The sequence below is a fragment of the Gekko japonicus genome, unplaced genomic scaffold (genome assembly GCF_001447785.1).
Source record: "Gekko japonicus isolate JY-2015 unplaced genomic scaffold, Gekko_japonicus_V1.1 scaffold299, whole genome shotgun sequence".
Classification (NCBI taxonomy): domain Eukaryota; kingdom Metazoa; phylum Chordata; class Lepidosauria; order Squamata; family Gekkonidae; genus Gekko; species Gekko japonicus.
The window spans coordinates 986145-999281 of record NW_015170896.1 but is presented as its reverse complement, the minus strand read 5'-3'; the positions used below and the strand labels follow the sequence as shown (position 1 = coordinate 999281).

Below are 13137 nucleotides of genomic sequence, written 5' to 3'. Positions count from 1 at the left end.
TCTGGAAAATAAAATATATACTTGTTCACTGATGCGCGATCCCTGCATTCTTCAAAAGGGCAGGGGGAAAGTGATGTCCTGTTACTTTGCAAATGAGTCCCCAGAAATACAATAAGTTTAGAGGTGGATTCCACTTAAATTTGAGACTCACTTGGCTCAACTGGTCATGATAGGTCCAGACTGTGAGTTACCCAATCTCTGTTCAACTCACTTACTAAAAAAAAAAAAAAAGGTCAAGATGTGACTCTAAAGTAGAGTTCTGGACTCCGTTGGACAAGAACAGAAGATTCAATTGGGGGAAAACGTGGCAGCTTGATTGCCAGCCAGGATAAGGACCATTTACAGTGCAATCCTAAACAGAGTTTCTCCTTTCTAAGTCTACTGAAGTCACTGCTAAGCCTTCCATATGAACCTGCATAGCAGTTAAGGTCCTTGTCAAAGGTCCTGCACTTTGTGTCTCCGTCATTTGAGGTAAAGAGGATTGCTACCAAAGGCAGGGCCTTCTCTACAGGAGCACCCTGACTTTGGACCTTCCTTCCCTCAGCTACTCACCTAGTGCTTAGTCCCAAGAACCTCAGGTGCCATGTTAAACTTTTCTCATTTTTTTCAGGCCTTGTGTTCGTTCTTTTCCTCCTCTTCCCCTTCCCATTAATTGAACTAGGTTCCCATTCACGTTTAATCGCTACAACCTGCCTTTAAAAGAGATCTAGCTCCATTCTTGATTGTATTACCTTAGAGCTGGTCTCTTTCTTCAGGATATTGCGGCCAGCCCAAAGTTAGGGCACCCAAACAGCCCGCCCCGTGGCAGGGCTGGTTGCCACCCTCCATCACTGACTCCCTAGGCAATTGCCTAGGGCCACCTAGTGGACAGGATGGCCCTCTACTTATATTATAATACTGTTAATTGTTATTTGGAAGCAGTCTTGTCATGAGCCTTCACAGGGGTCGTTTCGTAGAAAAAGAGCTAGGGGAACTCATTAGCATATGCCACACCCCCTGACATCAGGGGCCCGGCGGTGGACCTGCAAGGCCGACGGGAATGCGAGGAAGCCCCGCCAAGGCCCTCCCTGGCCCCAAACGGGCAGGGGTGGGGAGAGGCGGGGAGGAAGCAACTTACCCTCCCTTTTCTTCTGCCTCCTCCTGGCCGAATGAGGGCTGGAAGCAGGGGGCGGGGCTTCGTCGTGTGCACCTCACCCGGGGGAACTGCGATCCCCCGCGAACCCCCCCCCCGAAATGACCTCTGAGCCTTCAGAGTGGAGAGTGTTGAAGATGAACATTTCAGCAAATCAATAAATAAGATCCGGTGTGCCAGGAGTCCTCAGGGACAACTGTTTGGCCGCTGTGTGAAACAGAATGCTGGACTAGATGAACTACTGGCCTGACCCTTCTTATGTTCTTATATTCTCTTATATGTCCTGCGATTCCCTTAAGAGTTAAATCAACTTGTATCAAGCGCAAGTTCTTCTATTCCTTATATGTTAAGTCAACTTGTATCAAGTTCAAGACACGGGACAGAGCTTGATGAGGTTTATCCCTCAGACTCCTCCATCTGACACAGTTTCCTTCCCTGACGAAGGGTTACCTTACCGCAGAAGGCCGTTGTTGCCAGGCGGCTACGTTCCAATGGGGGCGCCCATTTGCTCCAGATACCATGGCATGCTGGGTATGTGACCCCCTGGAGGGAGGAGGGCACAGGGTATTACATAAAGACCAGAGCAACATTTCATCCGGAGAAGAAGATGCAGGGCCGTAAACCTCTGACCCATAACTCTGACCCACCTTCCCTAGGAGAGGGTTATGTGGCCGGAGAGTGGGGGTACCGTGCCAAAGGAAGAGGGACAGGGGTTAACTGCTAGATATGGTGGGGTGTCCAGGGATCACGACCCAGGGCTTACCTCCACAAGGCCTTGCAGGATCCTCACAAAGATGACACAGCCGTAGTGGACTCGGGCAGCTGATGGGATGAGCATATTCAGGGTGGACGTTGCCACGATAGCAAAGCCAAAGACCCTGTGAGCCGGAAAGCGGGTGTTAATAGGAACTACAAGACTAGTACTCATTAGCCCCGTCTCTCCTCATTGAGAAGCATCCATCTTGTTTGGCAAATGGGAACTCATGTTGTGTAAGTGACCAAGCTGTGAAACAGGAAGGTCTTGGTTCACATCTCCCTTGTGTACAGACAGGCCTAGAAACAGAAGCCAGCATAGTTAATTTATAAATATATAAATACATACTTAAATGGCTAATCAGATGCCTTGGGAAAGTCTACAAGCAGGGTATGACGGCCAGGCCTGCCACAACTGATATCTAGAAGTACTAGGGTTACCAACCTCCAGGTGGGGCCTCAAGATCTCCTGGAATTACAACTGACCTCCAGACTCCAGGGATCAGTTCCCCTGGAGAAAATGGCTGTTTTGGAGGGTGGGCTGTATGGAATCATATCTCGCTGAGGTTCCTTCCTCTCCCTGAAACCTCAGCTTAGCCTGTTCTTCTGCTTTTAACCGTGTGCCGAAATTGGTCTGCAAAGCTTTTCATGGGCCTACATTTAAATATAGTCACCAGCTACGCCTTGCTGTTGAAACCACTCTGTCCACTCTGTGGGAAAAAAGTACATCAATTGTGTTCATGACTCCCAACCAATTCCAACTGTCACCCACGAAATCCATTATTTGTGGTGGGAAAAAATTAACGGTCCATGATACCCAAACTGCGGACCCAAAATATTATACAACCAACATCAACTGTAAAAGGTAACAAGTATCATTATTAATAACTGACATATTTGGTATTTGTCGAGTCATTCTACCTCAAAAACATGTCTGTCTCTGGTGAGGTAAATGTTCTCTATTATAGCAATGCAATACACTGGGCTGGGGTAAAAAGGCTCCTTGGTAGAGCAGTACACAGATTTCTGGAATTGTTTTATGTTCACAGAAAGAAATCTGCAAGTGTGCCCCCAGCTTGGGGAGATTATTTACCTAATCTGTAAAAAGGTAAAGGTTCCCTTGCTTGAAAGCCAGTCGAATCCGACTCTAGGGTTGCGGTACTCATCTCTGTTTCAAAGCCAAAGAGCCAGCGCTGTCTGAAGACGTTTCCATGGTCATGTGGCCGGCATGACTAAACACCGAGGCGCACGGAATATTACCGTCCCACGGAAGTAGTACCTATTTATCTACTTGCAATCTCTTGCTTTTGAACTGCTAGGTTGGCAGGAGCTGGAACTAGAGACGGGAGCTCACTCCGTCACGCGGCACACTCGGGTCTCAAACTGCTGAACTACTGACCTTCCACAGCCTGCAGTTCAGCGTCTTAATCACTTGAGCCACCGCAGCTTCCACCTGTAGGTGAGCCATAAATTACAACACCCCCACTTAGTTCTTACCTGTTAGCTGCAAATTTCTGTGCTATGAATCCGCCGGGGATCTGGGTGACAATGTAACCCCAGAAGAAGGACCCATGAATCATGCCCACTGTCTCTGGATCCCAGCTGAACTCAGCTTTCTGAAAGGAAGGGAAAGGAGGAACAATATCGGTAGAGAAGGGCAGCGAGCAGAGCCAACATCCCCAGGGGAGAAACTAGGACTTAATTTGAGAATCCCGGTCCTGTGTCAATTACTCTGGAATGTGTGAAGTAATAATCAAGCAGAGAGTATCTAAGGATATGCAAAGTTCATAGCCTTCCACAGTACATTTGGAGTAAGAGAGGAGAGTTTCCAGGTCAACGGTCAGGCCCCCAAGTGCTTCCGGGAAAGCTCAGCATTCCATTATCTGCACAAGCTGTTTTGAACCAGCCATGCCTGACTTGGAGGGCTGGCAGCTACCTGGAAGGGGGGGGGGGATGTCCTGTCCCTTTAAAGAAGGTTTCATGCGCAGGTTTTCATGGCATGGAGGTAAGCAACATCATTTGGAGAATAACAGCCCATTAAACCTCTGTTTCCTCCAGGCTGTTGGCAACTTTATGCCCGAGACACTTGGTCTGCCACAACTTTCATGGACAAAAGGTCAGTAACGTTAACCAGCATAAATGCAACAGGTGAAGCTTTCTTCCGTCTACTGTATCTCTGTGTCACTAAATGGTCTGAGATTAGGGTATCTGAAAGACCTCCTCCTTCCATAGAAATGGGACTGTGTACTCAGACTCCACGGGAATTTTTGCCTGCCCTTTAGGAATCCCTGCCTGGGACAGGCCCTTTCCCGTGAAGCTGTCCCACCAGTAAAACCCATCTCGATGGCTTTCTATTTTATTTGTTGTCTGTACTGTTTTTGCAACCGGAGTCACAAACAGCAAACCCTCGTCCCACAATAAACCTTCTTCCGCTGGAAAACAAGGAAGAATTTAAAGGTTGCTACTGCAAAAGTCGTTATGTGATTAAAGATGCCGAGCTTACTCATATAAAGGACCTGCCCCCTGCTGAGAATGAGTCTCGACAAAACACCTTGAAATAGATTTGCCCTCTAAAACAGAGGTGTTGAACTCATTTGTTACGAGGGCTGGATCTGACATAAATGTCACGTTGTCGGACCAGGCCGTGTGTGCCAGAAAACATAATGCCAGGTACCAGAGATAGAAACTGTATAAAGGACAGCAGCTGGTAAGCTTCGAGTTGTATCCTCACCGCAAGTCCCCATGGGCTGGGAGGGGGCTACAAAGGAAAACCCACACGGGCAGACTGGAAAGCCAGCGGTGCAGCACTAGGCAGACACTCCCACGCTGCTTGACTGCTGCAGATGAGGCTGTTCTGCCATGCTGAAGCCACAATTGGAGTGGCCCACTCCCCCCCCCTTGCACTAGTGGCTTGTGGGTCACATAAGAGCCCTGGATGGGCCAGTTCTGGCCCCCGGGCCTTGTGTTTGACACCCCTGCTCTAATACCATCAATACCGAAAGGGAATGGTCACTTGAACCCATTTTAGCAACACTACTTCATGGAACAGGCCACGATCCTTCAACCTTCATCCAAAGTTAATGAGTTTGATCCCGATGCCACCCCATTTGAGAAGAGGAATGCCTGACTCAGTGTCAGCATGTGGAAACTGAAATTCCTCTCTCATGGAATATGGGAGGATGTGGAAACAGAGTAGGATCCCAAGAAACCAAGAAGTTCCTACCTAACTATGACCAGGGCTATTTTTGGGCAGGAACGCGCAGGAACGGAGTTCCAGCTGGCTTCCAAGTTGGCCACACCCAGCAGGGACTCATTATCATAATAGGCCACACTCAACAGCAGGAACTCATTAGGATTGGCTACATTAGGGGTGTGTGGCCTAACATGCAAAGGAGTTCCTGCTACAAAAAAGGCCCTGGGTTTTGACAACAAACAAGGTAAACGGAATAAGAAGCAAAAGGTGGGTGTGGCTGGATGAGCACACTTCTGGTAACATGGGGGTGTGGCCTATAATGCCAATGAGCTGTGCTGTCAGGGGTGTGGCCTAATATGCTAATGAGTTTCTGCTGTTGGGTGTGGCCTATTATGCTAATGAGTTCCTGCTGGGCTTTTTCCACAAAAAAAGCCCTGACTATGACATAGTCTTGCTTCAGGAAACTTGGCAGCTTAGTAAAGTCTATCTTTCTGGCTTCACCACTTATTCTCTTGAGGCTTTTGAAAGAAATAAACTAAGTCGCCCCTCTGCAGGAATTGCTTGCTTGATCTCTACTGGTCTACTGGTCAATGTTACAGTGCTATCGAGCGAACCGCCTTATGTGATTGTTTTACTCCTGCAGTTTCGTAACTTCTCTTTTATACTGATTAGCACATATATTCCTCCAACCGCATATAAATCAGCACTGACGTACCACTGGGGCAGACTGAACACCTGTATACAGAAAATTGGAGATATGTATCCATCAGTTCCGCTTACGCTGGTTGGTGATCTTAACGCTCGGATTTGTGCAGCCTATGAGGAGCTCTTCCTTAAAAGCTTTAAAGACCAGTCAGTAAATAACTTTTGCTTGGAGCCAAGAAGATCTAAAGACATTAAGATCAACAGTGCCTGGAAAAGGCTGGCTTCTCTAGTTATTAACAACTAGAAATAATGCCCGTTGCGGAAATAAATACAACGGGATCTAGAAAGAGGCTCTGGGAGAGTGCTCTGGCTTTGGGCAAACAGTGTCAGTTTCCTGTGGCGACCTCAGCAGGGTTTAATGACAGAGTCCACTGTTTTCTCCAGAGGGACTGATCTCTGCTACCTGAAGAGCATTTGTATGTTTGAGTTATCTGTAGCCCTCACCTGGAGAGTGGTAACCATTGTTACCCATTCTCCTCTCCCCTATGAGGTATGTTATGCAACTGAAAATTCCAACTGCCTTGCGGGGGGGGGGGGAGTTTGAGGTGTGGAATGGACTGAAGTCCAATCAGCTTCCATATGCAAAAGACCAGGTTGTCGCAGCAGTTGTGGTGTGGGCGGGACCCGGGCTTTGCCTTCTGATTGGTGGCGATATATGCTGAGGAGCAGTGCCATCAGCCATACACTAAGGGAGTGCATTTTAGAATTAGAACTTTGGCACCCACTATTCAATTATATATAAGGAGAGATGGGCTCCTAATCGTTAATGGCTGCTCGAGGGTTGATAGCAAGAGAGACTTTCGATTGCTTTTTGAAAGATTAGAATTGTGTCCCATTTATTCCGCTCCTGGTTTCAATTGTGGGGGGGGGGTTCTGTAATTTTTTCTTTACATTCTTAATCTGTTGGAGCCTTTCTCAGAGATCATTTTGAGTGTAGTGGCTTGGTGTAGTGGTTAAGAGCACAGACTCTGATGTTGGAGGGCAGTGCTGACTACGTAGCAAACCCGCACGAGGGCACTGGTCTCCTGGCTGTTCTCCTGGAAAGGTTGGGAACCTAAGTATTAAGCTAATTGCTCTAGGCAGAAAACATCCGCTGCGTTCATCGTGAGAAGCTACCTTGGCAGGGTGACAAGAGATAAGGAGCTGTAAGGTTGAGATCAACACATTCCATGCCATGAACGTATTCCTGTAAAATTCCCTGACGAAGAGAGGAATAAAGGAGGGGGACGGGGGAATTATTTTCCATACATATCTCTGCTCAAGCCTGGCGAGACACAGAGTTTCCAGCAGCCGTTTGTGTCCTGTCGTCTTTGCATCGCGTGCACCCCTGCACCCCAAGAAGAGTGACCCCACACTCTGATCTGGGAGAACCAGGTTTGATTCCCCACGCCTCCACATGCAGCTGCTGGTGTGACCTTGGGTCAGTCATAAGTTCTTTCAGAGCTGTTCTCTCACGAGCAGTTCTCAAAAGAGCTCTCTCAGCCCCACCTACCTCACAGGGTGTCTGTTGTGGGGAGGGGAAGGGAAAGGAGATTGTAAGCCCCTCGGAGACTCCTTCAGGTAGGGCCGGGTATAAATCCAATCTCCTCCTCCTCCTCCTTCCTCTTCCAAAGGCGGGTTATAACAGTGCAATCATAAACAGAGTTACAGCCTTCTAAGCCCACTGATTTGATTTCAGTGGACTTAGAAAGGTGTAACTATGTTTAGGACAGCACTGTAAATCTCCCCAAGGAATTAAGGAAGCTCTCGTCTCCATCGAAATTTTGTAAGGGCTGCCAAACTGAGCTTTGAGGACCCGTGATGCCTATACAGTCTGTTGGGTCTTTTGCGGCAGGGATCAATGAATGGAGGTTATTTATTAGGTTTTACTGGCTGTTTCAATTGTTGTATTTTTGTGATTTTTAAATGGTATTGGTTTTGTAACCTGCCTTGGGTCCCATTGCCAGTGGGAGAAAGCAAGCATATACATATTTTAAATAAATACATAAAATATAATCAGATCATAAAAGATATGTTCCATTTTTTTTTTGAGTTACGCCTGCTGTATTCCACCACAGTCTTTGGGAGCTCTGTCCATAAGCAGCACCCTAAATGAGTCAAGCTCTGACCTGTATGGCCCAGGCTAGCCCGATTTCATCAGATCTCAGAAGCTAAGCAGGGTCAGCCCTGGCTAGCATTTGGATGTGTGGCGTCCTTGCTTATAGGGGAAATGGTTTTACCAGGGCTTTTTTTGTAGAAAAAGCCCAGCAGGAACTCATTAGCATAATAGGCCACACCCAACAACAGAAACTCATTAGCATATCCAGCCACACCCATGAGAGCATAGCTCATTAGCATATTAGGGCACACCCCCATGTTACCAGAAGTATAGTCATCCAGCCACACCCACCTTTTGCTTCTTATTCTGTTTACCTTGTTTGTTGTCAATACCTAAGGCTTTTTTTGTAGCAGGAACTCCTTTGCATGTTAGGCCACACCCCTAATGTAGCCCTAATGTAATCCTAATGAGTTTCTGCTGTTGGATGTGGCCTATTATGCTAATGATTTCCTGCTGGGCGTGGTCAACTTGGGAGCCAGCCGGAACTCCGTTCCTGTGGTTCCTGCCCAAAAATAGCCCTGGGTTTTACCTTTAAACACTCTCTCTGTGTATAAACTTGGTAGTCTTCTTCTGCCACCAGGAATTAAAATTCCAATTATCTCTCTTTTGGTAGTCTGACCCTGGGTCTGGGCACTTCAGAGGACTATGTGGCCCTGAGGAAGATTTCTGGGATAAGTTTAAACAAAAATTGATTTATTTAATAAAGAACAAAATAGGTTTCTGGTTATTTTGAACAGCTGCTGAAGAAAGGAACTTGTAAATGCAACTGGCAAAGCTTGGTGCCATAAACAGTCTCTCAAACTCCAAACTCCACTCTGACAGGCTTATACATTCAGTATAATCTCTCTCTAACTCTCATCTATATAGATACATATCGCCACACAGGCTAGTCTCTTTGTTTTATTCACGCAGAATAAGATCAACTCTCTTAGTCACACAGACTAAACTGTTGGTCTTATTCATTCGGAAATAGACTCCAAATCCTATAATCCCACAGACTATGTTCACTCTTCAGACTTCACACACAGAATCCTTCATAACTCTCAGAGTCACATAGACTCTCTTCAAAACTCTTCCATACTTGTCTCTCTCATCACAGAATCTCCTCATAGACACACACACAGAATCCTGTCAGACACCCCTCCTCCCACACTCTCAGTTAGCAGCCAATCAAATCACAGTTGTCACCCTCTATCACTCTTCTCATATTACTGCAGTCAAACTAAACATTTAAAGGAACACACGCACCAAAACATGGAATCATTACAAGATGGGAGACCACCAAGGAAATCTAGGGTTGCTATGCAGGGGCAGTCAATGGCAAACCACCTCTGTTTCTCTCTCACCATGAAAACCCTACAGGGTCACCATAAGTCAGCTCTGACTTGATGGAACTTTCCATCACCAAATGGGTCAAAGCTAGCATTGCATTGAAGGACACAGGACTTGTCCTTACCTGCATAACGACTTTGTTCCCATGATAGACGGTATTATTGTTGACCATGCTGACGATGGCCACGCCCAGGTTGCAGCGGATGCCAAAGCTGATGCAAAAGCCCAAGCCGCAGAGGATGGCGATGATGTAGCGGCGGGGGAGGCCAAAGCATGTGCAGTCAACCACCGGCTGGTGCTTCTCGGACACCTCTACTGGCCGTCCCTCTGCGGTCAGCTCGATGATCTCCCCACCTGGCTGTTTTCGCTCAAGGATCCTGTGTGGAAGAGATCATACACGGTAGTAGACGAGCAAGGGTAGAAGCCCATAAAATAGACAGTCTAAGTTATCAGCGGCTGGTAACCCCTGTGGCAAATCTGAGATATGGCAACAGGCCATCCAGTGGTCAAATTAGAGGTAGATCAAGAGAAGGCAAAGTGGCTTCAGTGGTAACCAACTTTGGCAGCAGGCCCCTGGATCAGCAAATGGGAGCTGAGGCCCTCTGTATGAGACTGAGCATCCATCAATCGCTTCTCAAAGTGGCCATCCAGGAACACAAATAGCTTGCCTGGGAACCATGCTCTGCCCTAGACCTCACTGGAAAAGCTGGAGTTGATGGAGTGTACCTTTTTAGTCAATTAATTTATCAAATGTGCATCTTGATACAACAATAGTTTAGAAGAAAAACACTAAGTTCCTTTGTTCTTTGGCAACTCGCACCACAGCAGGCACCATCTTAGAAGGGGCATTCCATTCTCCAAGTGGCTGCTGGCCTCCTGCCGTTTTTATAAGTACTTACAACAACTAACTATTTTTAGAGTGCTGCCCAAGCTAATCAGGGGTGTTTTTAGTCCATCAAAAGGCTTCGAATTAGTTCAGGGCTGCAGCCTCATTCTGCATGATAAATATCCAAATGGTGTACCAAAGGGACCCACAACCTCTGCGCCAAGAAATGATGTGGCTTGTAATCAGCACGGTTTTGCTTACATCGCACAATCTATACAGCTCAATCTACATGTTTACTCAAAAAGTTGTCCCACTGAGCTCAATGGGATTTCCTTCCAAGAAAGCATGCTTTGCATTTCAGTTTTATACTGCTGCTGGCCAATCCCTCCATACTACCCCCCAGCCATCCCATAAAGCCTTGTAACCCACCTAATACAATACAACATTAATTATTATTAATATTATTGACACGAATAACACGACCCTTTGGAATGTTCAGAGGGCTTCATATACACTATTTTGTGATTCTTATAACAAACGCCTTTAAGGTAAACCAAGATTAAGATAATTCATACCATAGTATTCCCCGTTAGTATGTATAGGTGTGAAAATTGGAAAATGTAGAGCCAACTTGGTATAGTGGTTAAGAGTGGTGGACTCTAATCTGGAGAACCAGGCAGGTTCAATTCCCTACTTCCCCACTTGAAGCCAACTGGGCTACCTTGGGCCAGTCACAGCACTCTCAGCCTAAAAAGAAGCATAGCTCACCACCTAGTGGTGCCAAAAGAGAACTACAGCTTCAGGCAGCCAATGAGTCCTTTGGGATCTCCTGCCATATAAGATATTTTTTTTTAGTTGGAAAATGAAAAAAGCCGCTAGGATGAAAGTTGATTCCTTTGAAATGTGGCGTTGGAGGAGAGTTTTACAGATATCACGGACCACCCAAAAGACAAATCCGTGGGTTCTAGATCAAATCAAGGCTGAGCTCTCCCTAGAAGCTAAACTGACTAAATTGAGGCTATTGTACTTTGGTCACATCATGAAAAGACAGCAGTCACTGGACAAGGCAATAAGGCTAGGAAATATTGAAAGCAGCAGGAACAGAGAAAGACCCAACACAAGATGGATTGACAGTCAAGAAAGCCACAGCCCTCCGTTGGCAAGACCTGAGCAAGGCTGTTAACAATAGGACGTTTTGGGGGTCATTCATTAATTCATTCATTAATTAATTCATTCATTCATTCATAGGGTCGCCATAAATGAGAAGAGACTTGATGGTACTTCACACAGAGACACACACACAAACACACACACATACATGGTAGAGAGAAGAGAAGAAGTGATTGGATTTATACCCTGCCCTTTACTACCCCAAAGGTGTCTCAGAGCAACTTACAAACTCCTTTTCCTTCCCCTCCCCACAACAGACACCCTGAGAGGTAGTTGGGGCTGAGAGAGCCTCTGACAGAAACTGCTCTTTTTCAAGAACAGCTCTTATCAGAACCACGGCTTGCCCAAGGTCATCCAGCAGGTGCAAATGGAGGAGTGGGGAATCAAACCCAGCTCTCTTAGATTAGAGTCCGCACACTTAACCACTATACCAAACTGGCTCTCAGTAGATGATAGAAGAAGAGATTGGATATATACCCCGCCCTTCACTACCCAAAGGTGTCTCAGAGCAGCTTACAAACTCCTTTCCCTTCCCCTCCCCACAACAGACACCCTGAGAGGTAGTTGGGGCTGAGAGAGCCTCTGACAGAAACTGCTCTTTTTCAAGAACAGCTCTTATCAGAACCACAGCTTGCCCAAAGTCATCCAGCAGGTGCAAATGGAGGAGTGGGGAATCAAACCCAGCTCTCCCAGATTAGAGTCCGCACACTTAACCACTACACCAAACTGGCTCTCAGTAGATGATAGAAGAAGAAGAGATTGGATATATACCCCGCCCTTCACTACCCAAAGGTGTCTCAGAGCAGCTTACAAACTCCTTTCCCTTCCCTTCCCCTCCCCACAACACACCCTGTGAGGTAGGCGGGGCTGAGAGAACAGCTCTGACAGAAACTGCTCTTTTTCAAGAACAGCGGTGCCAGAACTACGGCTTGCCCAAGGTCATCCAGCAGCTGAAAGTGGAGGAGTGGGGAATCAAACCCGGTTCTCCCAGATTAAAGTCTACTCACTTAACCACTACACCAAACTGGTCGATATTAGTATTTTTTAGGTTTGCTGTTCAATTGCTGGGAAAGGGGAGAGAGAGAAAGGGAGGGAGAGATGTTGCTTTTTGAGGGCAGAAAGAATTTCCGTGTACAACATTTTACAGCTTCCAAGATGATTCAGGAAGCTGTCTGGAGACTGGTTATTTTAGTTGGAACCCCACACAAAAGATCATATAGTGTCCCAAACCACACTGGGACAGATAATCAATGTCTGCTCTCCCCCTGAAAATATGAAAGGTTATTCAGATCTGTCTCTAGCCATAATCAGAGCACCCATAAAGCAGAGAGCGGAAGCACAGAAAAAACAGGGCAGTCTGGAAACCTGGGACAGAGTCCTAGGTCCAGAGTCAATGGAAGCCAAATCAGGCAGCATCACCTAATGGTCAGAGGGCACATCTCTCCACGCCGCCCCCCCCCCCACTGCTTTAATTGGAATCTCATCATTTTAATGGTCTGCACCAGCCTGACAACTCCCGGTAGATCCACCAACCAGGCCAGCGTGCCCAGAGGCTGTGATAAGCTGTGCGGAAGGCACCCTCCTGCCAGAGATTCTCTTAGCCAATTTTTAATTTGCTCCCTCTAGCTGTCCCTTTAATATCAAATTGATCTGCAGCAAGCTTGGGGTGCTGTCACTTCAGCTCCCATGCCACGGAAAAGTTTCAATTGCCCGTGTATTCTGCATCTCAGCCCTCTTCTCAAGAGACAGGCCTTCTTTTTCCTGGCCAGTTGGCAACCTTAGATTCTAGGGGTCTTGGAGCACCCCCAAGTCTTCATCCGTCATCGCCCCCTTCCTGCTCTTACAGAGTATCTCGTCAGCCTGGTAGGGAGGCGGCGGCAGCCCACGCAGAAGCTGTTCCGATCGGAGCCAGTGCAGATGGGCTCTTA

At 47.0% G+C, this 13137-nt stretch overlaps 1 protein-coding gene across 1 annotated transcript in view; it reads right to left on the bottom strand.

Moving 5' to 3' along the window:
• SLC17A7 (solute carrier family 17 (vesicular glutamate transporter), member 7) overlaps positions 1 to 13137 on the bottom strand; it is a gene marked incomplete at its 5' end in the record, with an annotated part of 31591 nt that overhangs the window by 14714 nt on the left and 3740 nt on the right. The window contains 4 exons of the mRNA XM_015418548.1: positions 1588 to 1675; positions 1896 to 2010; positions 3383 to 3501; positions 9338 to 9597. Of these exons, the coding sequence (XP_015274034.1) occupies positions 1588 to 1675; positions 1896 to 2010; positions 3383 to 3501; positions 9338 to 9597 (582 nt within the window). The remainder of the gene's footprint in view (positions 1 to 1587; positions 1676 to 1895; positions 2011 to 3382; positions 3502 to 9337; positions 9598 to 13137) is intronic.